Below are 27,230 nucleotides of genomic sequence, written 5' to 3'. Positions count from 1 at the left end.
ATATAATAATATGTCAGTGAATTATGTGTGATATTGCAAATTAAACCGTGCATTTGCTCATTTCATTGTGAGATTAATTAAGCACTTTTTAGACCACCCAAAAGTCACAAACATTGCAAACTGAAACCCACAATATTCACAAATAAGAATTAAGTTGACAAGCTCTCTGCTTCATATTTCATTGTGGGCTCTGAAAAAATTCTGTTAAATTATTGTCATCTAAATCCAGGATTTTGTCGTCCGACCTGAATAGAAACCCTTCTTTTCCTTAAAATTCTGTGAGTACGTGTCTCTGAGGCACAGTTAGTTATTTTGAAATGGAGAGAATAAAGTGGAATTAATATTTTTTTTAAGTAGGATTATTGTATTTGGGCTCTCATGGCAAAAAAATCTAAAAGCTCCACTTCATGACTAAGACCTTAGAGGCCGTGCTGGCAGTGCAACGCTGAATTCATGAAGAGGGCTCTCTTTTTTTTTTTTTGTGTGTGTGTGTGTGTGTGTGTGTGTGTGTGTGGTTGCCACTCCACGGGGGCAAGCAGGGGTAAATAATACACTTAACTAACCCCCCCCCCACCCAGACAAGAACAGAGAAGCAGGCTGCGGAGAGAAAAGGTTGGAGGGAGAGCAGCGAAAACGCAGAGCAGCTCTCAGCTGTCACGTTAGCTTGCTGTAAAGCCATGTGGAATGATATAACATTGACGTCACAACCAAGTGACGTACTGCAGGGTGATTGCAAAGAAGAAAAAAAAATTAGAAGTCTTATTAATTGCCCTCTAGAATGTAGTGTCTGCCTCCAGCAGTGATGAGAAAGGGCGAAAATTGTCAGTCTTCAGACGGTGTGCAATAGAAAGAGTGTTTTGGTGGAAAAAGGTGCCACGGAGAATTGCTCTTCAGATCAGCTTGTTCATTCAGAAAATCTAAGCTACAGCCTTCAACTTTTTCATTATTTTGTAATTCAAAATGATGTACTTAGAATCAGATATTTTTATTGAGGCGCTGTAGCATTTTATGGTTATTATTCTATAGGTGCAGTGATGTGAGTGTATTGAACTAGTTATGCAATGTTTACTTTGAACAAATCCTCTCATCAGTATTATTGTGGTGTAGAGATAAAGTAATTGGTGTAAAACCTAATAGTACATTTTGGGATTAAACTCCTGTAGTGGACTCAAGAGTTGCAGGATCTGCCTGAGTCTAAATGTAAAGATTTGTAATTGTGTGTTTTTACTTATTTTTTTGGCAGTGGTCTAATGAGAATGAAATATAATTTTTGTTTATATAATGTTGATGCTTTGTGCGTCTTCAGCCTCTTTGTATGCTGTCTATAGAGGTGGAAACTGATGTGTTCATGGAAACTGTCTGCTCTGTCCTTTACCTTTGGTTTGCTGTTGTCAAAACTAAACCACTGTCTGAACAATGTGTGTTAATTTGAAGAGGTGTGTGTCTGCTTGTGGTGCAGTCTGAAACAACAACTGCTGAATTTTCCCCTATACAGTTGATCCTCTAAATGCTAATCATTACATCGTTTTTCAGGCTGATATTAAATTTGAAATCAGTTAATCTGATTTTCAACAATGAAATGCATAAAGGATTGGCAGCTGATCACGATGTGCCTCATGAACACTTCACACCCCATTCTGACTTTATGTTGTTTTTCTTTTTTGACTTATTAAAAAATTATTTAGAATAACCTTTCGAGTTCGACCTAATTTTCACTTAGTGATTTATTAGCATTTTATGTCGGGTTAGTGGGATTAGAGCAGACAGAGAAAAGGTGCACTGCCTTTTACTGAAAAAAAAAAATATGTGTGTGTGTGTTTTTGAAACTTAAGGAAACCGTAATCTTGATTAACATTTTCTGACAGTCCATGAGAAAATAAAACAGCTCGAAAATATCTATAGTTTTTTTGGAATGTGGTTTTTATTTAGTTGGGTCTCTAAATTGAAATAGTGAAAGCTCTGTTAAGGTGACTTTGATTTTCTAATTCTGCTTGATGAAATGTGACCTAAGTTGAGCCGTTGTTTCACTGAAGTGTGAAGTTAACCTCAGGGTTTCGGAGCTTGTGTAACAGTGGCAATACCTCATTGATGTCATAAGTAGCTTTGTTAGTATAATTGAACAATGTATTTATGTTCACTCAGAAGCTGAGTGAGTATTTCTGAATGTGTCCTACAGGTGTGATGCAGCTTATTCAAGTGTTTTTAATCCATATTTGAAATGTAAATAATTGTATTGGTTAAAACTTGTCTTTTTCTGCTAGTGGATCCAGCTGGGCTGCTTCTGCGAGTTCTCCTCCCCTCCCGTCTTCTTTTACGCCAAAACTAGTTTGCATAGACGCTTTTAATTTTTCATTGCAGCAACAGAGCCGGTAGAAAGGGTTAAGCTGAGCGAGGCGCTGTGTTTGGCTGACTGCAGAGTGAAACAGGATGCAGCGACTGCATTGTCAGCCTGCTGGTGTGAGTGCAAACAGATGAGGAAATGCTGGAGCGGGTACTCCAAAACTCGGGTTACCCTGGAAACGGTTTGCGTCATGATCACTAGCAATTAGCTTGCAGCTCTTTAGTTTTCATGATAGGTCTACCAGAGCTTAGCCTAATGACTCTGGTGTCTGAAGAGTCACCATCAAAAGGAGGCTTGCAAAATATTAATAGACACTTTTATTTTCCTTCTTTCTTTAACATTTTGTGTGCAAGAAAAAAGTGGTATTATTTGAGGACATTGTTAGGGTTATGGCTTTTGTGATGCTCTGCTTTGAACTGCCCATAAAGAGTTGTGCAGCGTGTCCCCTCTTTCTTATTTTTCTCTAATGAGCCTTGATGTGATGTCCTGACCTTGTGTCTGCTTGTATTATTATCTGTACAAAGCTTATTTGTGGCTGAGCTTGTGTATTGTTGAGACCCAGAATGCTGGACTGGAGAGAGGGGGATGCTGACCCATCGCCATCTCCCAAGTTTGGGCTAATTAGACCATTCTGTTGGGTCTCATACTTTGCGTGTTTCCACCGCTTGATAAACCAGCAAATGTGAAATTCCTAGATAAGATAAGTAGTGACAAAGTGGTCCCCGAGCTGCTGGGCCGGTTTGCAGGATGGTTTAAGATTTTTTTTTTTTTCTGCACAGCTCATCTGAAAAGATTTAAAAATGACACCACAAAGGTTCCCAACAATGCAAACATTTCAGGTGGCTCAGCTTTTAAGTTCAGGATGAGGTTGTTGAACCTTTTGTGTGCAGACTGTTTGCTCAGTCCAGTGACGGGCTGAGAGCAGTTTGGTTCAGTTTGAACACTATGACATACGTGGTGGGCGCTGCTTGTCTAAATCGCAGCTGTGGGAATTTAGGCACGGAGAAGTGGCGGTGCAGGATGTAGTAAATTTAAGTTTTATTTAAATGAGCACATGCCACGGCTTTTACTGACTGTTAATAGTCTCCAGACAACTTTATTGACAGAACGTAGTTATTCCTTCAATATTCTTAAATTGTTTTCAGCTCTCTGCGGCGCTTAAACCGATTACAATTATCGTTTTTGCGTTGCATTCTCACTAAAGCGTTATACAGCAATCTCCAAAATTTTTACTCACTTTCTCCCTCCACTTTTCCCCCCCTCCCTCATTTTATTCTCTGTATCTCTGTTTCTCATTCTCTCTGAATTTCTTTCTGTCTCTCTCTCTCTCTCTCTCTCTGTGCGCCTCTTTTGAAAACGGTGTCAGCACTGCTGCTTTTACACCAAAAGGCTGTTGCTAAGTGACGGTTGACGTCAGCCGCAGCTACAGAGGAGGGCTTGTGTGTGTTTAGCAGCTGAGGGCAGATCCCACTGAAAAGGGCAAAACTGTGAAGCACTCTTAGTCACTGCAATGAAAACCCTAACTCCAACCAACAGGATCGCCATTTCCAATAACTGTGCACAATTTCAAATTCACGGTTATGGTTTTAAAAAAAAAAGGAAATCTTTCAAAGTGGAATGGTGAGGTTGAGACAAAAATATTTTTTTGGAAGAAACTGCTCCCGGCCAATCCCCACCCCCTTTTCTTCACTTTTTCTTTAGTCTGTCGCTGTCTCCTTTTCTTTCTCACTTTAACCCCCGTCTGCCCCTCCCCCAACACACAAGCACACAAACACAGACTGAAATGAAAGATCCCCCCCTTCCATCAGGGTGCAATGTAAGTGCGATTTTGTAGGTAGATTTTGTGTCTGACGAAGGTTTCTGACTGATATCTTCCCCCCGTCTGGCCAAGTTTGCTTTTGATCTGGGTAATCACTTCTCAGAGACCTGTATCACCTCTCCTCCTTCACCGACACACAAAATCTGTGTCACACCAAGCAAACACATCATCTACATTTCATATTAAAATAATAATGCACCTCTTTTTTTTGCTACTCGTTGTTGTGTGCGTCAAAGCTACGGTACTGAACCCAACTAATTTGCTTGTGCTTTCTTGATACACGTGAGCCGGTATCCTTGTGAGAAGTATTAGAGAGCGATGACGCAGTAATTTAGCAGTCCATATACAGCAGAGGACATGTCATGTCTGTTGCATCTGTGCTCTGAAGGCTGTGATGTCAGTAATTATGGCTGATAGAGGCTGCTGCAGGAGATAAACCAGCACCGGCAGAGACTGGAAGGTCCACGGGCAGAGATAGGTGTTTGTGCCAGTCGTATGGAGTTCACTGATGGCGGAGTGAATAAGTAGCAAGGGTTTTAATCAAATGCCCCCTGTCTGCAGCTAATGCACACTGTGCGGTTCAGATACAGTCAGAACTGTGGCCCACCCAAAAACTGTTACTGCTCCCTCCTGTAAAGGCCTTGACTTGATGTAGATCATGAGAATTTTTGAGCGATATTCAGGGATGGTGGTAAGACCATCCAAAAATTCAATCTTGTTTCAAAACGCAGAGATATTAATGTGTTTACACACAAGGTAAAAGCTTTTAAAAGTCGTCTCATTTATGGCGATAGATTATAGAATGCATTGGATTGCTTGCTGCAGTCTGACCCTCCTTTGTCCTTATCTGTCCCGACCCTGTATCAAAGGATCAACTGGATCAGCAGTGGACTTGATGCCACATATCACCAGCAGGCGCTCTGGCAGGGTACCACAGACACGGGGCATTAGGCACTGGATGCTCGGCTGCAGACAGCAGTGGTTGGCAGGGGGTAGGCATGGATTAAAGATGCAGTGTGTGCGTCATAAGGTGAACTCTACCAGCCACAGTGATCATATAGAAGGTTTTGTGTTCCTGTTGCCAAGTGATCTAAAAATGCAAACACATCAGGTCTGTAGGTAGCAAATAAACAGGCTTAAAGCAAATTGGAAATGATGCTAAATACATTTGCAAGTTTTCCAGGCTATCATCTTAGCTACAATTGTCTCTGAGATCACTTGTTGGAAGTAGGTCCAAAACAGTCATTGTGTTTTTCACAAAATTAGATTTTTACATGTAAATCCCCATTATAATGATAAATGTTTTGTTAATTTTCCACGTTATGGAAGTATTGTTATAGTGCACAAATAAAAAAACCAAAATGAAAAGTGAAAATTTGTCTGCAATAAAGTTTTAAGTGAAATATACCACAGTAGGTGCTTGCCCAAATAAAGGTTGCTCCATTAAAAAAAACAAAAAAATCTCTGCAGTAGCCAAAAGCATCACTGAGAAACATTCAGGTTTCATTTGCAATGTAGTGAAATGTGGTTCATTTGAGTAATTTCCAGATCTGAATAAATATAGAAAACTGAAAAGAGAATATGGATAAACATTAGTGTTTTCCTGTTATTGCGCCTCTTCGATCGTCTGACATAAAATAATTTTTAAAAGAACTAAATCGTACAAGCAGAGTGTTTCTAATGATGTTTTTAGCTGGCACCCACCGCAAGAACAACTGTTTACTACCGTGTGAAACATTGTGGTCCAGACTGAGTTTGATCGCTGAAGCTTGTTCACTGAAAACAGAAAGCATGGTGTGTGACTGAACACACCTTCTATGCAGAGCTGCTCGACACCTGCAAGTCACCACCAGATTAGTTTGAAAGAGGATGCAACAATATCTTTGAAGAGTGATTAGGAAAAGAAGCTTTTTTGTGCAAGGATACCACACATTTATGGATGCACTGATCATCATCTCCATGGACATGTAGAATATAAAAGGCTGCACAGAGCAGTGTAAATGAAATGATTATATTTTCTAACTCATTTTTGGTTCCTTTTAATAAAAGAGACAAAACAATAGGGAATCATTTTTTTCTTGTTTTTTAGAATATTAGGGGGAAAATAATACAAATATATTAAGTACTGGTCCTCTCTTGAAAAAGAAGTTGTTCCATGTTGCTCACTGTTTTAGTATTACAGCGTTAATAAAAATATACAGAGAAGTTTGGGTTTGTGTCTGGGAAAAGTATCGTATTTCAAAATGGTGCCTTGTAGAATCTCAGCCAAAATCTTTGTCTACAGTGAACATTATTTTTCATGTTTTGGACACACTAATTGGTTTTCTGTGCAAAAAATAAAGTAAAATTGGCTCTTTGCATGTCATGAGGCAACAGAGCTGTGAAAAAAGTCACTTCAACGAGCCACACAGGGAATGTTACTCTCCAAAACAGTCCTTTAGGTAGCTTTACTTACTTTAACTGTGGTGAAATGTTCCGTGGGTGTCCTTAGGATGATCATACGTATCATGAAACTGCAGATATATGACTTATCCATCTAGAATCCAGCGCACCAGATGATTTTTGTGATATAAATGTTGTCACAGTTCGCATTTAGGAAATGGAAATTAAAAGGTGTTATGCAGATTCTTTCACAGAGCAAACTGGAATGTTATGGGGAAAAATAGAGCCAAATATGTCGTGTAACATGTAGATAGACGTCAAGTGTATTTAGGAACTTTGTTTTTCCACTTAGCAATTATTATTTGCACTGTTATATTCTCTTGATTTCTCTTATTTTTTTAATAAACGTTATGCATAAAAATAACAGCAAATTTTTCTAGCGTACAGCATTTTCATAACTAGAAAGTTACACCAAAAATAAAAAGACTGTGTACTACACAAATCTTGGTAAAATGGGTACATGTAGGCCTCACCTTTGTTCCCTTTCACTCTGTTTAGTAAACCTACTTCAGGTTTGTTTGTGTGACTCATCTGACGGTCAGCCAGTGTTCCAGTGTTTATGTCATGTGGCATCCGTCTCAGGTGATGTAGGTAGGACGTGCAGAGCTCCAGCTTTATGCTTGTGTAAAATGTAAAATGCAGATTTTGTAGTGATTCCAGCATTATGCTCCGACCCACACCCTGTCTGTTGCTCAACTTTAAGGCAGGATATTAAGAGGAAGCTAATTGAAGACCCCAGTTGTTCGAAAGCCACTATTCCTGCTTCGCAACTCACTGTTTAAACTACAAACTGCATCAAACTGGTCATTTAAAAAGACAACTAATATAACACTCTGTCTGCTGCGACAGAGGTCACATGTTAGTCAGTGCTATTACAGCAGTTGTGTTTCTTGTCGTTTGTTTCTTTAACCCTCCTGTTGTCCTCATTTACTGGCACCAAAAAATATTGTTCTTTTCTCTGAAAAAAAAAAATCCAAAAATTCAGCAAAAAGAATTCACCAAATTTATAAAAATTTGCATAATCTTCAGGAAGAAAATTCTTCAAAAGTTTCTCTTAAAACTTTATTTAAAAAAAAAGCTAACAACAAACCCTAAATTTGTCAAGAAATAAAAATTAAAACAATAAACAATAAAATAAAAATTGTAAATATTTTCAAAAAATGAATAAATATCTTTGAAAAGAAATCCTAAAAATATTTAAAGTGATTACATGTATCAGTAAAAGTTTTAATATTTTCTTTAAAAACATTTTTTTATCTGAATGTTCTTCAAAAATTTTTTTCTGAATGTTCTTAAAGAAACATTTTTTTTAACTTTTTTTTTCCCACCAAAAACAATTCAGAAATTTCCCAAAAATATTGAAAATGTGGAAGTTTTCACTGTGAAAATATATATTTTCAGTCAGTTTGACCAGCAGGACAACAGGAGGGTTAACAGTCATTTAGGATGCATTTTCTTCATTGATAATGTAATGAGCAGCGCCGGCTCAGAGATTTATGTTTGTTGAATGCATCAATAGCATAAGATAAGTATCTGCAAATAAATGAAATATCCTGTGCTCAGTCTTTGAAAATAGGAATTGTGTGAGTGATGCTTCCTGTGATTAAGGTCACCCTCAAATATCCTCCCTGTCATTCTTTGGCGCCAAATGGCAGAAAAATCTATTATGCTTAAACTGAAGTAATGTTGGTGAATTAATTTTTAAAGACAGGAAGTGCTTTTTTGACCTTTTGCCTTACAGTTTGCAGTATCAGCTGCTTGGTGTCAGTGCTTGTGGTTGTAACATACCGATATTTGTCTGTTTTCCTTGATTTTAAATGATGAAGAATGTTGCTCCAAGGTACAGAATAGTTTCATGAAATCCACTAAATACGATTTTCGTCCAAATCACTCGTGAACTCGGCTGCTCCTTCTCGCTTTTCTCCCTTTGTTTCATCAAACTCGTGACCTTACCCTCTTGGTCTATTTTTCTCTTTTCTGTGTTGCTCCAGCAGCAGGTTCTCCATGTTCGTCACTGAGAGCACACTGACCTCATGGCAGGATGACAGTCTCACTTCATTATGTGTGCGCTAAACACCAGGGACTCCACAGTTGAAATACCGAAACACCCCACCCATGCACGAAGCCAGGGTGGATTATTCTCATGCTCTTGGACGTTGCAGCAAAAGACATTTTGTGACCTGTTGCTGTGTGGCTGCAGGATTTGGCCACTTACATGTTACAGTGCTGCAAACTATCAAATGTGTTCCAAAAATGCGATAATGCGCTGGGTGATTGAGCACATTTTTGATATTTTATCATTTAGAAATGGTGAGAATATCAAGACATCTATGAGAACAGCAAAATACATACCTTACAGCTGGTTTCTTGGATTTCAGACCACAAGAGGACAAAAAAAAAACACCTAGGGTTGACATGAGGGGTGATCTGCACAGACTAAACCGTACAGGAAAACAATCAAAACCAAATCGCAACCAAATTGTGGCCTAAAAGAAGCTAAAATGCCCCATAGAGTTGCAAAGTTTTGCAGTGATCCTCCCTGGTTTTGTGTGCGTTAGTGCATCGATGAATGCAGCTTTAAATGTTTGATATAAAGCCTATTATAGCTCTTCAAAATATTGTCCTGCTCGAGTTTCCGTCAAAAAAAAACAAAAACTCTCCTTGCTGTGAGGCATTTTGAAAAGTACATGCAGGAGCCCGATATGATGCTGACCTTTACCTCCTTGATCCGAGTCAGACCTTCACACCACGATCTACAGTGTAAGAAAGAACAGGCTGAAGCATGCCCTTTGTTTCCTTGGAGCACCCAAACAGCCTCTCGCTATGAATTTGCCTAGAACTGTGAAGAGAATTTGGTTAAATTGCTCTCATAGTGTACAACTACCGAGTTATTTAAACGTGTCCTCAAATAACTTTAACAGCAACTCGCCTGACAGATGTTGAGGTGCTTCAGAGGCCCATTCTGTATTGATTTTGACCTTTAACTTGACAAGTATACAACGTTAAGCTTTTTTTTAGTTTTTATTCAACCCTCCTGTCACCTCAGCTTTAATGGCAGCTTTGTGAATGCGGTCCATAAAGGAGAAATGAGAAGCTGCCTACAGTCAGCGTTGGTCACTTGCTTGTAAATGATTTACTTAACCAGTGTTGTGGTCTCTTCTCTCGCTGTTCCTTCTGTCTGTCTCGCTCTCTCTACTTCCCTGTGAACTCCTCCTACCGCTGCTCTGCTCTGATGGATGGCGTTTGTGTTCACATGCTTGTTATTGGCCAGAGCTCCAGGGCTCAGGCGTTAGGTTGTGTTTATGAGAGGAGCCTGCACTGATTCCATGATAAAACCAGATGTTCCCTTACAAGGCTTCGAGCCTTCCTCGTCCAGCTCTCATGTCCATATCAGGTATAACCTTCCTGTTGTACTGAGGCCTCCCAGCCTCCAAACTATAGCTTGTTCACGGGCTCCACAGTGGTCAAAAAAGGTTGTGTGTGAAGGGCAAACATCACACCTTTGCACTTAATCTAAATTAAAACAAATTGGGAATTTATTTACAGCACAGAAACACATTGAGTTTGCTTTCACCAGTTGACCAGTTGATGTGAAACCTTTCAGTCCAAAATGTTCTGAACTCTCTTATTCTCCCCGGATTGTCATAAAAATGAACAGATTGTCATCTCACTGTTATCAGATCTGCTCCATGAACGCCTGCCAGATGTCAAAATACCAGAGAACAGATTACAAAACAATAAGAAAGAATTTTACAACTCTGAAAGGTCACCACAGTGGCATAATTTAATCCTCATCTTTGATGATTGTGACGTACGTCCTGGAACTATGCTGCTCACATTATAAACTAAACTACCTGGAGTGTGCACATATGAGGTGACAGTTTACTGTATGACATTATACCGTCTTGTAAAAGTTGATGGCTTGAATGTGTCAAGAGTTAAGGAAGTTAAAAAAACAGGCGGTCGGGGCATTTCATAACATCAACGGTCTGCCAGTTTTTAAACTTTTAGAGTAAGTTAATTTCTTTTCTTGCAGTCTTTACGAGGATTACAGTTTTGCTGTATGCTGAATGGTTGTAAAGAAATGCTATAAACACGTATAATAAATGAGAAGATGTTAAAGCCATGCAGACGGAAAGGCTGTTACATGTGTATGTGTGCCGCATGTCAGACATATCTTGGACGAGGCACAGTATCAACAGAAAACATCGACACTGAGATCACCTTTGTCCCCTGATTGTATACTGAGACTTTGGTAATGCTAACTTTGAGCTGATTCATCTGTAAGAAGGAGGAAAAATTGAAAACAAAATGAAGGTTCTTATTGTACTTTAATAAACAACTGTGTTTTTTATTTTCTATTTTTTTCATGAAATGAAATTACATGACGCCTGATTGTACATTCTGTGCGTCACAAGGTCATCGGACCTTTTAATAATTGTGCATGTTAACACTCGGCAAACCTGGGATATTTATATGAACCTGCAGATCAGCAAATCAATGTCAGCAGAAAGGACTTTGAGAAGTACTATTCAGAGTATTTACACTTGGGCTCCCTGCCACCGCTTTTCAAAGGTCATACATGCCTATATTCTTGCCAACCTCTTGTGATAGCAATGAATTGCTGCGTTCCAGGTCAACAGAAAATTTAAGCTCAGATAAAATGTAACCTGCATATGCAACCTCCACTGCGCACTGCCTTCAACTATTTATAGGGGCATGATTTACCAACAAGCCCTCAAACTCCTACGACCACACAGGTCGTATGTAACGTGCCCCAGAATACGACCCATGAGAGCGTATTCACGTTAGCGCCCCTACGGGAGACAGGAACGCATTACGGGATTTAATTCGTGAAACGGCTTTTTCCTCACTTTCGCAACACAGGTTTAGGGTTATGGTTATGGTTAGGGCTAGGGTTAGGGATAGTGTTAGGTAAAAGTTTGTTCATGGTGACGTTTCAGCTGAGACACCGGAGTGTCGATATTTACTCAACTGCTAGAGATCGCTTAACGTCAATACGTAACGCTCGGTCGTAATACGGGCGTGTACAGACGACCTATGTGGTCGTTTTTTCTATGAGGACAGGCTCTGATTTACTGAGTGGTTTCCAGTAAGTGTGGATCCAAAGTCGTGCATAGATTGAATCTCTTTATATGTTGCGCTGTGTAAAATTTTCATCAGAAGAGTTGTAAAAAGTCACATTATTTGTTTCATTTGACTTGGTTAACTAAGCTGTAGGCTATTACTTAAATCACTTTTGACAAGCTGTTAATGAATATACTACACTAAGATATTTAAAGTATGTCGACTGCGCACTGTGACAAGCTCTGTGTGCAGCAGTTAACGCTTAATCAAGCTGTTAAAGTAAAGGTTTCAAACACATCCAAACTAATCACATGACCTATTCTCTGCTGTTTATACTTTCTAGCATTTGTTTGAGTAAAAGTAAAAGTAAATAGACAGATGGGTCAATATATATAATTGCGGGACTTTATGGAACATAGTTGACATTTTTGCTGTTTTCAGGCCTAAAATCAACATGGCCGCTTATAAACAAACACCACATGGCATTTTTACAGAAAGATTCTTTTAAAATGTTATATATGCAATTGAATAAAATTGAAATTGCAAGTTATTTATAAAGATATTGTAGTAAACCTGTTGACATGCCATAAATCCACATCTCTTTATATTAAATAACTCAGAAAGCCTTGGAGTCTTGCCAGTCTTTTCTTCAGGAGGAAATGACATCATGTGGAGCAGGTCATGTGATCTGGAATTAACACACTTCCATGAGAGGTGTTTTTGTAATGGGTAACTTAGGTGAAAGTGATTTCTCAGACACAGATACAATTTGTTATTTTCCACATAAAATTTGATATATTGCCAAAAATGAAACATCTGTCATGAGGATCTCAACTTAATAAAAAAAAAAAACACAATCAAAACAAATTTTCAATAAGCTAATTTTAATAATGTTTAGCTAATTAGAAGGTGGTTGTTATTAAATTCAGAGGGTTATTTAGTTGACATTTTAATGATATCCAGTCATTTTTTAATTAATAAATGATTGTTTCCTTAATAAACAATTATGGCATTTGTAAAGACATGATCATAATGAACAGAAAAAGCAGTTTTTTTTTGGCTTGTAATAAAAATATATGCAAGATATATTCATGGACTTCAAAAGTGCCTCAGTTACATATTGACCCAGGTGCATTTTGTCAGACAGATGCAAACACGGCTTCATTTGCGTGTTCTTTTTATGGTTCTGTCAGTCTTAAAACACAGCGAGTGTATTTTGCCAGCATCGGTAGTCGCCTGCCTGCTGAGTTTCGGTGTTGAAGACAGTCAAAAAGTTACGGGCCGTTTGAGCATGAAACATGCCATTGTGGGAAAAAGTTCATCATTGACGTACTAGGGTTGACCTTACTCATATTGTGGCATTTATGTTGTTCCTGCATGTTGTATTTGTCATTATGCAAGCTCCGCTCTGTCTGGCAAGCAGTCAGCTGAAGAAACGTCATCTGTGTGAGTCAATGCTAACAATCCGACTGAGATTTTTCTCTTGCTGAGCTACAAATTCCTCGTCACTGCCAAACACCTTGACGTTTTTTCTTTATCTCTGGCATTTGAATCAAAAGGGCGTAGCAGATAAGCTACTTTGTTGCTGTTTTAGTCTATGAGAGAGCTGGGTCACATGATCAACAGTCAGTATCAAAATACCGTCATGTATTTAACTTAATAACAATGAATAGAAAAATTGAAGAGAATTAAGACTTCTAAATGATCAGTAGTGTTGATTACTTGATGCATAAAAATCTGCACAACAGAAGCAGCAGAAAGATTTTAAATATGGAAAACTGCTATTATTGCTTTATAGTTCCGTTAGTTGCATTTAAAATGGTATGCAAATACTATTTTGAGTTAAATAATAAGAAAATGTATGGAAACAAACAAATGTTCTGAATATTATTAATTTTTTTACATCCATAAGAATACATACTTTTAACAACCAATAAGATTTAATCTTCTATTCAATGCAAACTGCATTTACATTAATGACAATGTACAATGTTAATTAAACATAGACAAGAATTCAAAACATTTTTATCTTCTAAAACCAGGAAGTCATCTTCAGTTTGGTGACAGCAAGAGGTAAAGTTGCACGATCTAACAAAAACACAGAGAATAGTTTACGTCTCCTATCATTTAAAATAGCAATGTCCTAATAAAAAGTGAATGCAGCATACTTGTATTTTTGCACTTGACTTTTCCCTCTACCATTTCAGTGAATTCTCCACAACATCAAACATGACAGACACCAAGTAGCTGCTGTCCCATTTCCTGATGATGAAAAGACTTCGTCGTGACCTCTTTGGCTTTCCTCTCGCTGCTGTGCATGTATGACGCCCTGCTGTAATTATCTGGGGGACTGTGACTGACTCAATTTCACTTTTTAATTTATGGTTGGGACGTGATGTTCAACAACATACATCAGTCCTAACACTTAAAATCAATCTGATCTGTAGCTTCACTGTAACTTTAAAAAGACTATTTTTAGTAGCTACTTCTCTCTTGTTTAAAACAAAATCTAGATTATACAAGAATCATTTCTGATTTCTTACAAGATGATTCTTTTGGCTGTTTTCAAAGTAATTGTAGGTCAGTAACTGTGACCTCCTTATGTGAAAACTCTCATAAAACTCTTATTACACATCCTGAACAGTAGCTACAAGTGGGAATAGTGGTTAAATGGCACAATGTCATGTAAGAGTTACACAAGTAGAGAAGGACCATGAAGTCAGTTAATGAAACATCAGCCATATCTGTTTAAGTTTGCTAATTTTACAGGAATGCAGAAGCTACTTCTCATATGTGAACTTGTTTGTGTTGTGGTCAGTCCCGTTTCTTTGTCATCCCCCATCATCACACCTGAGTTGAATTTATGCGGAAATGTCTTTTTAAAAAATGCGCTCCTCTTGTGATTGTGCATCTGGAAACTCGTGGGTAATAAGAATGTTGACAGACATGAGGTCAGTCCAGGATGAACTCAAGAATCCTTTTATTCATCAACTGGACTGATAAGCATCTTGTAGCATATGACTTCTGAGACTTTTGTTGTTGCAGGTTGAGTTCCCCTTTTTTTTTCTTTTTTTTTTTTTTTTACAAAAAACCTGTAACAATGCTTTCCTTCTCAACAGCCGTAACAGAAGATGTTGGCAATCTTATTGCTCAATCTTGTTGCTCCTTCCACGTGTTGATCTTCAAAGCATTTTATGCAGGATTATGTACCCAAACAAAGATAACATATTGTACAATCAGAACGGAAAGTGACGACAATAAGTAAAATGAATAGATGAGATTAAATGACTCGTTGTTGCGAAGCTGTTAAATATGTGTCGAAGTGCTCGGATTCTTAAACTGTGTTGCCAGAGTAGACCTGTGCTATGGACACTGTCTGACTAGGCTGAGTAAAAAATAGGAGAAAAGGTGACACAACTACATTTCTCATTTTATTTGCTATTCTGATTTACATTGTATAAAGACCAGTTTTTGCTTCAGTTTTGCTCCCTGTGGGCAAATTTTTCACTCTAGTATAGAGTCCTACATTGAAAAAGCACAACCACAGCTAGAAGTAGAGGAACATAAATATCTTTTGTGTTGTATGACAGTTATGATGCCATGAATCATGAAAAAGAAAAACTTTCTTTGATAATTTATTTTATAAAACATTTAAATAACTAGCGCCTATGGATGTTGCTGATACTTGGAAAACTAAAGGTAACTCTGCATACTATAAATATTTTACTACTTACATTTTAACATGTTTTCATACTTTTCTCCTTTGTGCTTTGTGTAAACACAGCTTGCAGTTCAGCCTAGTTCAACGGAAAAGGCTCTTATTTTTGTCATGTGACTTTTGTCCACAATTGAACCACTAAAGCAAATCTGATTTGGGCAAATGGTTTATTTTTGGCAAAAACTTAAATGCGACATGTAGAATAAAGGGATTTGGATTGTCAAGATTTTAAGCGTGGATTTATTACTCTGCCAAGGAACACGGTGGAGTTATGTGACAATCAGCACACATGAACCTTCCTTCCGTCTGTGCACAACATTACTCAAAAACGGACTAACGGATTTGGATGAAATTTTCAGAGAAGAAATGACACAAAGACCCCCTCATTAGATTTTGGCAGCAATGCGGCTTATAGTCTGGATTTCCATTGAGGTAGCAGCACAGCGTCTGATAGCGGCATGGCATCACTGTAACAGTGACAACAGGTGAGCACTACATCAGCTGCCTGCTGACGATCACATAATTGCGATCCTGCTACAAATCCACCGCTGCCGACTTACTGGAAATGATACAAAGAGGGTTTTTCCAAGTCCAATCATGTCCCACCCCCTGCTACATATTTAGGTCAGGTGATTGGGAATCCGTACATAACGTACACATGCATAACACACGCCTGTGCTCAGCGCAAGGTCATGGATTGAACAGTCTTACCGGAGTACTGCTTTCTCTGAGTGCTTTTCTTGTTAATATTATTATTACTAATAAAGCAGCACATGATAGACGAATAGTTAAAGGGCCGTCGAAAAGTTCAAAATCCCATGATTCTCTCTGTTTCTGGCTCTGATAAATGGTGTAATTTTGGCAGTTTTATTTTTTTAGACAACATACCTTTCACACTTGTCAGCAACTTTTGCAGGTCACAGCATTAGTAACTCTTTTGTGAACTGGTGGAAGTTCTTAGCTATCTAGTTTTGCATGTGTATTCTTTTCCATTCTCAAAATTAGAGATGTAGTCACAGCAGTATCCCAGATACAAAGACACTCACCACATATATTTCTGTAAGATGTAAAAGTCCTTTAAGGTCAACTGAGATATACAGTCAGTCCAACAAAATGGCAGGTCTGCTGGGACCCTTGAGTATCTTCCACCACTTCCTGTTGAAATGACGACACACCTGCTGCATCAGAGCCCCTTGAGTGACTTCTGCTTTAACATTCCCTTCCTTCGGCCTCCGTGTGTTTTTACTGTTCTCTGCTCTAACTCATCCTGCATCCTTTTGCTTTGACTCAATAGCACGTGCAGCTTTTTCGGCTTTTTTCGTCCTTATTTGATCTGCAGGTCCTTTGGTCTCTACCACACCGAAGTCCAACCAACTAACCACTAAGGGGTGTGAGGAGGGAAATTTTCCGAACAATGATCTCAAACTTCCTTCACAATAAAGCAAAATATTTGGAGCTGAAATCATGAAATATCTGATAAAATACATCAGTTCCATGTGGTCTCTTGGCCTTGATGAAATAACAGTATTGTGAAGAAGCACCATCCGCTTGGCTGGCAATTTTTCCTTCCAGAAATCTCATTGAGAACAGTTGTAATTCTTCCACTCATTTTCTGTGTTAGCTTTGCTCTGGTCCATCTGTTATTTTTTTCCAACAGACCCAGACAGCAAGAGCTATCTTTCCTGCTTCAAAGGAATTAGTGGGTGTGTGTCCATAGGCTGTGTGCTGTACGTCTACTGGTCCACTGACTCATGTAAACAAAGCGCCATAGTAAAACCACATACTATGCCCCTGAGATAGAAGATGAGAGAGCTGTGGAGGCTACTCATTCTGCAGCAGGAAACTACCACCATGTGAGTTTAAGTCTTCAAGGAGAGGGAGCTCTGCTGATGTAGGCCAGGCAGACTCTGGATTAGTGTTGTAGTTGATCAGTCATTTGGTTTTGTGCAAGTTCCTTTGGTTTCCTGTCTTTGCTGCTCGAGATACAGTTTTAGGCAGATTTTGTTACCTTCATAAAACCTCACTTGTTCTCATGACATCCCGAGGACAAAGCCACAGTCCAGATTTTGCTTAACCAAAGTCTTATTATGATTTGTCTTGCATTATTTTTGCCAATAATGTAATCTGGATAAATAGGTCACATGAAATCAATGCAAAACTGAAAACTGTGAGGTTATACTGAAATTGTCTTTACTATCTACCCTCTGGGATATCTATATACAGCACAGAAAACTCTGATTATGGGTGAAAAACTGCTTGGAATCCCAGAAAGTCATCCACTAATTTACAGCAATTCGCCAGAAAATACTAACACTGAATAAATGCACTGCTTTACAATATTTGTGTAGGTGGTACAGGTACATGAGTGAAGGAGAAGTCTCCCAAACAGCCATGATTTTGTATACAAATGGGACTGTTGCTCGCCATTCACTCATTATACTCTGGGCCAGTGGGGTCACATGAAAAAGCATCTGCAACTTATCAAGGAAACTGGAATAAATGAAGCATAATCCTCAGAGAACAGCAAAATGACTGATTAGAAAGAAACAAAGGAAGATTGGAACATTTTCTGTGTCTTGTATTGTGACGAAGGTCAAGACAGTTTTTACAGCGTAGAGTGTTACGAGATAGCAATGCAAATGCTATATTCATTTAGTCCACAGGTTGCGGATGAGCATATTGTCCTCATGTAATCTGGCGTGAGGCTTGGATGTAAAGAAGCAAATTAATTTTCTCCATTTTCTGGAAAATTGATTTCACACTGTGTAATAGTGACTCGTGTCGATCCTGTAAAACGATGAAGATTCAACATCTAATTATGTAAAATATTTTAGTTATGCAACCTTTGTGGATGGTTTAATGAAAAAATGGTCTGGCCCATGCTTGTGCCATATAAACAGATCAGTTGAGGGTAATCAAAGTAAGTTGTGCAAACTCTTTTCAGATCAGGCATCTTAACATAGCCTAGTCACGCTAGACCCAGGTCTGAAGACGCAAGGGTCTAGGACCTCTCGACAGGGAGTGAGGCGGGCTAAAAGGTTGTCTTTCAAATCACTCTGCCGCAATTGGGTAGGTATACAACCAATCGGCGCAACGAATAGGCTGACGTAGTTCCTAGAGCGCCGGAAATCAGAGGATGCGGGAGTTCGGTGAAGCCTTATTTATCTTTTTTATCTTATCCTTTGTTTATCTTTCAAGTTGAATTTTAGCTTTAAATCTTTAAGGGCTGTGGCCAAAGCCGAGTCGAAAGATAACTGTTTATTGTGCGCAGCCATCTTCTTGTCTATCCTTGTTTCTATGGTTGTTTCCGGTTGTTTCTGTCAGAATCGTCGCGCCTCTGTCGTCACTTAGTTACGCCTGCCTTCTGACTCTACACTTCATGGTGATTTGTCAGCCAGTTTTAGGAGCATCCAACCTCGAGGCTTACCGAGGGTAACTAGACCGTCCCTGGCAGAGAATTAAATTTGTTGCCGTGGGTTTCTAGCGTGGCTAGGCTAATCTTAACATGGAATGGGAACAAAAGACCTCGAGCCTCAGTTTTGTTTTTAGGTTGCCCTGGCTCCGTCGGTGCTGGCCAACAGTTCAGTGTTGCTACCTTGTTAGCCTCCTGTAGCATGTGAGAACATGGTATCAAGTAACCTAATGCTATGTAAATAGTGCTTTAGATCCGCTTATCTGGTGGTATCACATGTCATGTGATACTTGTAACAGGTGATACTACCATGTAGCAGGTAATAGTACTACGTAGCGGGTTGTTAGAGATCACTTGTTTGGGTTTATCTTCAGTGTGGATGTTGGAAGCTTTATAAGGTAATGTTTTCACTTGATAAGATGTGAGCCATATTTACAGGTGATGTGGTGATTTCTCTGAAAGCCACCAGTAGATTTAGAAGGTAAATTAATAATTTCATATGCAGTGTGAAGTTATTAATCATGAACTGCAGGGTGGGAGCTGTTGAGTTGAACTGCTTTCTGCTGGAGTCTGTATTAAATCTAACCAACCTTTGATCAAATCACACCCTTATCGTTGTGCAATTTGGATCAACCCAAACTTATTATGGGCCATATAACAGGAATATTAATAACAAGACCATGTACATTTCATTCCTGTGATCAGCTATAAAATACATGTTGGGTAATATTAGCACATGTTAGCTTCTTACCCACTAAGACTAATGAAAGTACAACTGTTGCATTTATTAAATTGGTTTCTGATGGATATCATTGCTTATTTTTTCCACTAAGGCAAATAAAGTTTTAGGTAAAAATTCAACTTAAAATTAGTTTTCAGTTTTAATGTTCTTTGTTAACAGTGAATCCCAACTTGTGTCTTGCTAGACAGGTAGAAAGTCATGAAACTCCCCTTTTCATAGCCTGCCACTCTTTCAATGTTTTTTTAAATTTAAGTTTCAGTATTTCACATCTGCTGCTTTCTGCCATTCATAAATTGCACTCAATAAGTTAACATTTTCTCCACATTCTCTTCCCCCACCGTGCTGTCCACTTGTGATTGTTTTCTGTTCATTTTTGTTGAAAATGCAGTGTTAATATGTGCTCAAAAGAAGCATCTGCATCTCTCCTCTGCTCTGCTTGTAAACTAACACCAGTTGCTGACAAGTGTGGCAGATCAGCCGCTGAAATACCCTGAATGCAGTGCGACATGACATCGATTCCAAAGCCTATTTCGTGCTCTTCATTAGCCTGAGTGTCTCCCCATTGAGCACATGCTGGCTTCTATAAATACCCATAAATTTTTCCACTGTGAAAATCTTTGGTGTCATTTGAAAAAACGTCGTACGTAATGCACACATTATGAGCGATGTGATGTAGTTTGTGGAGATAAGAATATGAAAACTAAGAAGTAGCAGCTCACTCTGTTGTATGTGACAATAGCAGACACAGTGAGGGGCTTAAATTGATAATTAATTAAAATTACTGTTGTGGGTTGAGATGATATTAAAAAAATAGCTGTGAGGGGTGTTTTGCCAGTACGAGTAGCCAGTAGTGGTTATTGTCATGTTTGTCCGTGGTGATAAAAAGTTTTGCGGATTTTTTTACAACCACACTAAGAACACTTTAGAGACACATAGTTGTTTTATTTCAGTGGATTGGTGCCAAATGGGACAAAACACCACAGTGTTGAAAGAAAAAAAGATCATGTCGCTCCAGATACTACAAATGACACTTCTAGATGCCGGCTTGTGTGAGGCAGGCGCTGAACAACACCAGGTCCAGTGAAGTGGTAGATGAGTGTGAAAGAGAGGGATGACAATTTGAACGAGCTCCTTTCCCTAGTCAAAGAATTTTCCATGGTCCTGCCAGGTTACCCTGACGACACTGGTGACAGCCACAGGCCGCCATCTGAGCTTTTCCCAGTTGGGCTGCCGAGCCAAGCAACACTCATGCAAAAAGACTATTATTTTTTTATTACAAGTCTTGGGACTTGTAGATTGTCTTGCTGGTTCCACTGGGACAGAACACTCTTCACACCTCTCATGGACAGCCAGTTCATGCTTTTGTTTGCTTGGAATCAATTAAAAAATCAGCCAGAATGATAGCAAGTATTTCTGTGATACATTTCAGTGAAACAAAAGTCAAGTGAACAGCTGGGAGAAGTGCAGAATATTGCATTATATGGGGTCATTGAATGTCTGGTTGACTGTAGTGTCGTGAGTCAGAGTCAAAAGTTCATAGACAGTTTTTTTTTAAAAATCTCAGTCTGCTCCTTCCTTCGTCAGCGAACCCGCCTGAGCTACAGTCTCACTTCTTTCCTGTCAGCTCAAGCTGTGTCCAGCGAATAGGACACTCTCTCTGCACACCTCTCGTTTTCCTGAATATGGGCTCAAAACAATCCAGCCAGCCTTGTGCTTTTGTTCCCCTCTCCCTCCATATCATCTTTTCTTTTCTCTCTGCGTGTCTCGACAGCCAGAGCCCAGTCCTCATTATCAGCGTGTGCATGTGCAGAGGGCTGCTGACGCTGTGTGTCGCTGCAGACTGACGTCAGCACTGCCCTGCTCCTCTCCATACAAATACCCTCCCTGCCTTCCTGCCTGCCTGCCTGCCTGCCATTGATACCTTTTCTCTGCCCCCACACTCTTATTAGCATGTTTTTATCAGTTCTAGCACCTCTCGCACCACAGAGCCCAGCTAATATGACACACAGGTGTAACTAACCAGCATTCTAATAGCTTGCACGGGTTTATTGACTCCTGTGAGGAAATATTTATGACCTGTCTCACATTGAATAATTGTGTGTGTGCATATGAGGAGTTATTTTACAGTTGTTTTTTTTTTGCCTGAGCGTTTAAGCACGTCTTCCTGTGTGTGTGTTGACTGTATTGAATTCTCTTTGGCTGTGCTGTGTCAAGGGTGCATGAATATAGACCAGTTATTTCTGTTCTGGAACTACCTGTGCTGTAAATAATCTTTATAACCATGCTGATGTGGTGCGCACAGTGTTGCGCAAAATCACAGATCGAGAGAATATGATCGGTCGTACCAATGGCTGTGTGTTTAAATATAGCCAGAAATTAAAAATAGCACAGATTTATAAGGCAACCCCACACCACCAAAATAACAGCTAGGCCATCTGACATGGCTGCAAACGCTTTCTGTTGTGATATTCATGTATAATTACCAGCTGAAGACATGTTCCCATAAAATCCCAGTTTTGGGGGTTTAGTTGAGGTATTTTTGATCCTTTAATTGAGAATTTATAAAATGTAAAAATACTGTTAAAGGTAATAATCCTGCATTCAAATCAAAGTAGGAGCAAAATGTACCAAAAACATTTCAATTCAAAATACATATTATACAGAATAGCCTGTTATTACAATAGATAAACATGTAAGCTGTGTTTTTACGCTGTAGCTTTTCGAATTCAGTGCAGATTTAACACATTTTCTCTCTCTAGCTGTGTATTTGGCACTTACATTTTTATTTGAGGACCACTTGATTTATATTTAATTTGGTGGAGTTGAAAGTAAAATAGATCCTTTTTTAAATGTTGTTGCAGTACAAAGTAGGATAAAGTGAAAACAGGGTTCGTACTTTAGTGCAAGCGTTTCACAGTTAGACCTCAATGTCTTAGAGGTGAGAAATAATACAATGTCTTTATGTACAGGTGTCTTAAGTGTCTGTTCTCATGCCATGTACTTATAATATGCCTAAAGAAAATATCTCCTGTTCACTGAGGAATTTTAATCTTTTGCTTGCTAAAAGGGCCTCACTGTAAATCATTTGTCGCTTTAATGGTGATGGTGGTAGCTCACAGTCAGCCAGTTTTTCCTGTTTCTGAGCTCGGTCAAAGTCAGGAGAGTCCATATTTCTGTGCACAGATTATGCAGATGTAAAGAAAAGAACGTGCTGTGATGGTGAGGTGTTGGCAGATCGTGTACATGCTATGCTTCCTCGTGTAACACACTGCAGACATTGAGCGCGTCACCGAGTGTCAAGAGTGCACACCGTATCTCGTTGCATCTCGCTTCCTTTTTTCTTCTCCGTCTGTAGCTCCCAGTCCTTTACTCTCCATCCCTTCTTTAATAGCATCCTCTCCTTCAGCTTTTACCCGTCTCCCTCTCTGTTTCAGCCCTTGTGTTTCTCTCTGTAAACAAGCAGAAGGCCAACAACTCTGTCCTCCGGCCGTCTCCCGCCATCTCGTTGCCATGGTGTATGGAGCATTGTTTGCTGGCCTCTATGTCGGGTTGCCATGGCAGGGCTTATTTGCCATATTAAATGTTTGGCAGCATTGTACAGATGCTGATGACAAACTCCTAACATCCCACTTTGATCAATGAAACAGTTACTGATTAGAGGAGGTGGAATGGCCCCACTGATCTATTTAACAGTCACATGTATAGATTTTATCTGCAGTATGTGTACAACAAAAACAATAATATAGCTAAAAATACACACACACAATTATATCTTAAGTTTTAGCATTTAAACGTTGGACTTGTTTTGCTGTGACACAGTGTGTTTTTCATATCAAATTAAACCTACTCTGATAGATTTGGAAAATCACATAATGTTGAACATTAGTGCAATAAAACACTTTAGATTTTATTTGTAAAAATATAATTTAAATCCTTTAATTCCCTGAAATAAAGTGAATTTGTTTCACCCCAAAAACAACCAAAAAAACCCATTTAAGTGTCTCTTTGAAACGCTCGGTATTGCTCAATATGACCGAATGGTTTTTACTTTTCGTGTTTTTAGTATGATTTGTTGTGTTTTGTTTCTTGCAGACAGTAGATGACTGGGTGTGTGTTTACATGCGAGGATGAGGCTCTTGGTGTTTGTGGCGGCACTTTTCGTGTCCGACTTAATCCTCTGCGTCTTCCCTCTTGTGGTGTGGGGTGAGACTGCGCTGTGGCTTTTGAAAGGCTTAATGCCTGGATTTTACATGGCACACATGAAGACAGGACTTCTTTTTGAATGTCAGATTAGACTCACAGTGAGGAAGCTTTATGTTTGCATTTACTGTGTTGACAAGAAAAGTAATCTTTTTTTTTGTAAGGCTGCATGACTAAAAAAATAAAAGCACATGTTAAGTATTTGAATGTGCAGAATTATAATGTAAGTCTACAATGAACTAAATTAAACAACATCTGTATTGAACCCGTACGTGACATAGAGGTTTATTTATTTCAGGTTCAGCAATGTAGTGTTACACAACCTCTGCCAACTTTGACCGTGCACTACTGTAATGTGTGAGAGCTCCTGTGCGGTTACCAACAGATAGGATGAAATGCTGCCGATTGACGTAGTTGGACCTAGATAAGATCTCATAGCTCCATTGTAGACGCAGCACCGTGGTTTTAGTGGTTTGCTTTCCTCCTTTCGCTTTCAGTGAACGACTCAGTCTGCCGTTGCTCCGGCAGCGTGCATTAGCATACCTGTAGTAGAAAGTGCATCATGCGGTGCAGGAAATCCTTAATGTAAACTGTTACTACATTGTGTGTTTAGATAACAGGCAGAATAGGCGAGCAGAGGCTGGGTTAGCTCTGTTACTGACCTGCTGTGGCCCCGTTGAAACGTCGTAACACAGTGAGCTCAAAGTGGAGCACAGGTCAAAGCCTGAGCCAGTTCTGTCCATATGCATGTCATGTTCTCTGTCCCACACACAAGCACATGCACAGCGGTGACGTTTGACTGATGGCTTTCTTTTGCTTTCAGATGATCCTGTGGGACTGGGATTTGAAGCACTGGTATAAGCCACAGTATCAGGTCAGTACTGTGTGTAAATCTGCTCACATGTTCAAGATACGGTTCACATGGGAAGCACACGGCTAATACAGGTCAGACACAGTGGAGTCTATAGTTCACCAGCAGGGTGTAAAGTCACTTTTAGGACATTCAGTTCTTTTCCAGACATTTTTTTTGGTCAGGCAAAAATGCACATTGTGTAAAACCTTGCATGCAGTGACCTTGGAATCGCTGTCATGCCACATTTTTATCTTACGCAGACATTCTAGGTCTTGTTTGAACTATTTGTGTAATCTATTTAAGAATTTAGCTCCACAGACCAAAAGTCATTATTTGTCCAGTGAGAATTTCTTCTCTTAGGAAACTTGCCCTACAAAAGCAAGAATTACACCCTGCTCTTCGAATTTATAACATTTCACTGGAGATATGAGTATAGCACTTCACGTCACGTTACACCTCTTCTAGATACAGTGTAGTTTCCTCCCTTGTAGTTGCTGTGGGGAGCAAGAGGAGAGGAATGAGGGACAGCAGGGGTGGAATGAACTGAGAGGAAGTTAAAAATCATAAATAAAAGCCAAGTCAGTGATGGAAAAATGGGATTCCTGAAAGAAATAAAGATGGAGCAAACAAAAGGAGGAGAGAGGAAGAGGTTCTTCATAAGCACTGTGTACATGATGCCATTGTTTGTACCACAATACCACTGCTCTCAAACAGCTTTTTAAGTTGTCACCCGGCCTGTCTGCCCTTATTACACTACATTCCAGCAGGATGTTAGTAGACAACACAAGCCACAGTTTGACCAAAATGTTTCCCACAAACACTTGGTAAACAGAGTGTAATTTAAGTGCTACACTGACGGTGCCTCTGCTGCTCTGCTCTCTAACCTGTATCTGTATGTGCGTATCACAGGGTGCAGTGAGTGGCAACGGTGTGGATCTATCGGTCATCAACGAGGCCAGAAATCTGGTGTCGGACCTGCTGATGGACTCGTCTCTGTCTCCACACACCATCTCCGCTCTGCGCAGCGTCTCCAGCCTCATGGGGACGTTCTCGGGGTCGTGCCGCCCCAGAGTCAACCCTTTTACCCCTTTCCCGGGTTTCTATTCCTGCGATGAGGTGGAGGACTCCGTTGAGAGGAGCGACAGGAAACCTATTAAGGTGGGCACAAGTGGTAGAAATGCTGCAGACCGGGCGACCAGATAGCTCAACTGGTTGAGCGGGCGACCTATAGACGGGTTATAGTCACCTGGGTTCGATTCCAGCTCACACCCCTTTGCTGCAGGTCTTCGCCCATTCTTCTTCCCTACTTTCCTGTCAGCCTCTCAACTTAACCTGTCAAATATGGCCAAAAAAAAAAAAAAACTTAAAAAATGCTGCAGTTCTTTATAACCAAGGTGGGTGGTCATGAGGATGGTGCTCACTGGAAAGAAGCTTAACTTCTGTGGGTTGTTCAGACACCATAATGCTGCACATCAGTTTCTAATACAATGGAAGAAACTGGGTAAAGTGGTGACAGTGTCAATCTTTAATTACTTCATCCCGATGATCTCACAAGAGAATTATACAATCACATATCTGATGATGTGCCAGATGACATTGTGGCCAAAAAAATGTGTTAACCATGTGTTTCTTTCTTGTTTTTGTTTTTTTGCAGTGCTGTATTCAATCTGAACATGGCTCAAATTAGCACATGCTTTTAGGTATGATACTGGTTGTGTTACAGCTGCTAAACTTTGTGTATAAAACTTATATTTATATTTGGATTTTCTTCCGTCAGGGTTTGAGCAGCAGAAACAGCCTCCCGACGCCTCAGCCCAGGCGGAGTTCCACCTCCTCGGCGTCCTCCGTTCTCCCTCCTCTGGACTCTGCTCCTCACGCTGGGAACGTAACAATGGCAAGAGACCCCACCCTGACCTCAACTTGACCAGGTATCAACACAAACACAACTGTGCAGCACTCGTAAACTTTTGACTTGCTAACACATATCATCTTTAGCTCCACTTCACCCCACATCAGATTCATTTGAATGTTGGCCGTTCTCGTAGAATCAAGGTTATATGACTTCATAGTGACTCTGCAGCCTTTGTGAAAGTCTTTTTTTTTTTGGGTCATCCTGAAAAAAACTTGTGAATGAGTCTTAGTGAGTTTAACTAACAGTAAATCGGGTCAGCTTTGTATTATTTGTGTTTATTGGGGGGAAAAGTAAGAAATGCAGATCATATTTAATTTGAAAGAGTAGGCAGATTTAACTTTTTTTGCTCTTTTTTTTTACTTTAACCTCTATTCTTAAACATTCCTTTCTTGTGTCACTACACTCTCTCTATGCTCAGCTGTTCATTTTATTGTTATAGAGAGACATTATTATTACAAACATTAACATGACTAAACAGAAAAGAAACATGGAATGCCTAAAAGCTGTTTTTGGCAGTACAGTGCCATAGCTTTTGATGTAAGAAACTTAAGTGATTTTGGTTATTATCAAGAAAACCATGAAAATGTCTAGATATCAACTCTTAAATTAAACTCTTATGAGCTATTTTCTGTTGTTATCATTGTATTTGTCCAAACAGATGTACTTTTAGTGATACTGAGCATTAAAATGAACAAGAAATTGA

The 27,230-nt window shown here is 39.4% G+C and overlaps 1 protein-coding gene across 1 annotated transcript in view; it reads left to right on the top strand.

Moving 5' to 3' along the window:
* Window positions 1-27,230, top strand: part of pde3b (phosphodiesterase 3B) — a 50,068-nt gene that overhangs the window by 6,972 nt on the left and 15,866 nt on the right. The window contains 4 exon segments of the mRNA XM_051944872.1: window positions 24,586-24,636; window positions 25,525-25,773; window positions 26,393-26,480; window positions 26,483-26,543. Of these exon segments, the coding sequence (XP_051800832.1) occupies window positions 24,586-24,636; window positions 25,525-25,773; window positions 26,393-26,480; window positions 26,483-26,543 (449 nt within the window).

Source organism: Acanthochromis polyacanthus, chromosome 2 (genome assembly GCF_021347895.1).
Source record: "Acanthochromis polyacanthus isolate Apoly-LR-REF ecotype Palm Island chromosome 2, KAUST_Apoly_ChrSc, whole genome shotgun sequence".
NCBI lineage: Eukaryota > Metazoa > Chordata > Actinopteri > Pomacentridae > Acanthochromis > Acanthochromis polyacanthus.
Note: the sequence above shows the minus strand (reverse complement) of the source record. Positions and strands in the feature narration are given on the sequence as shown.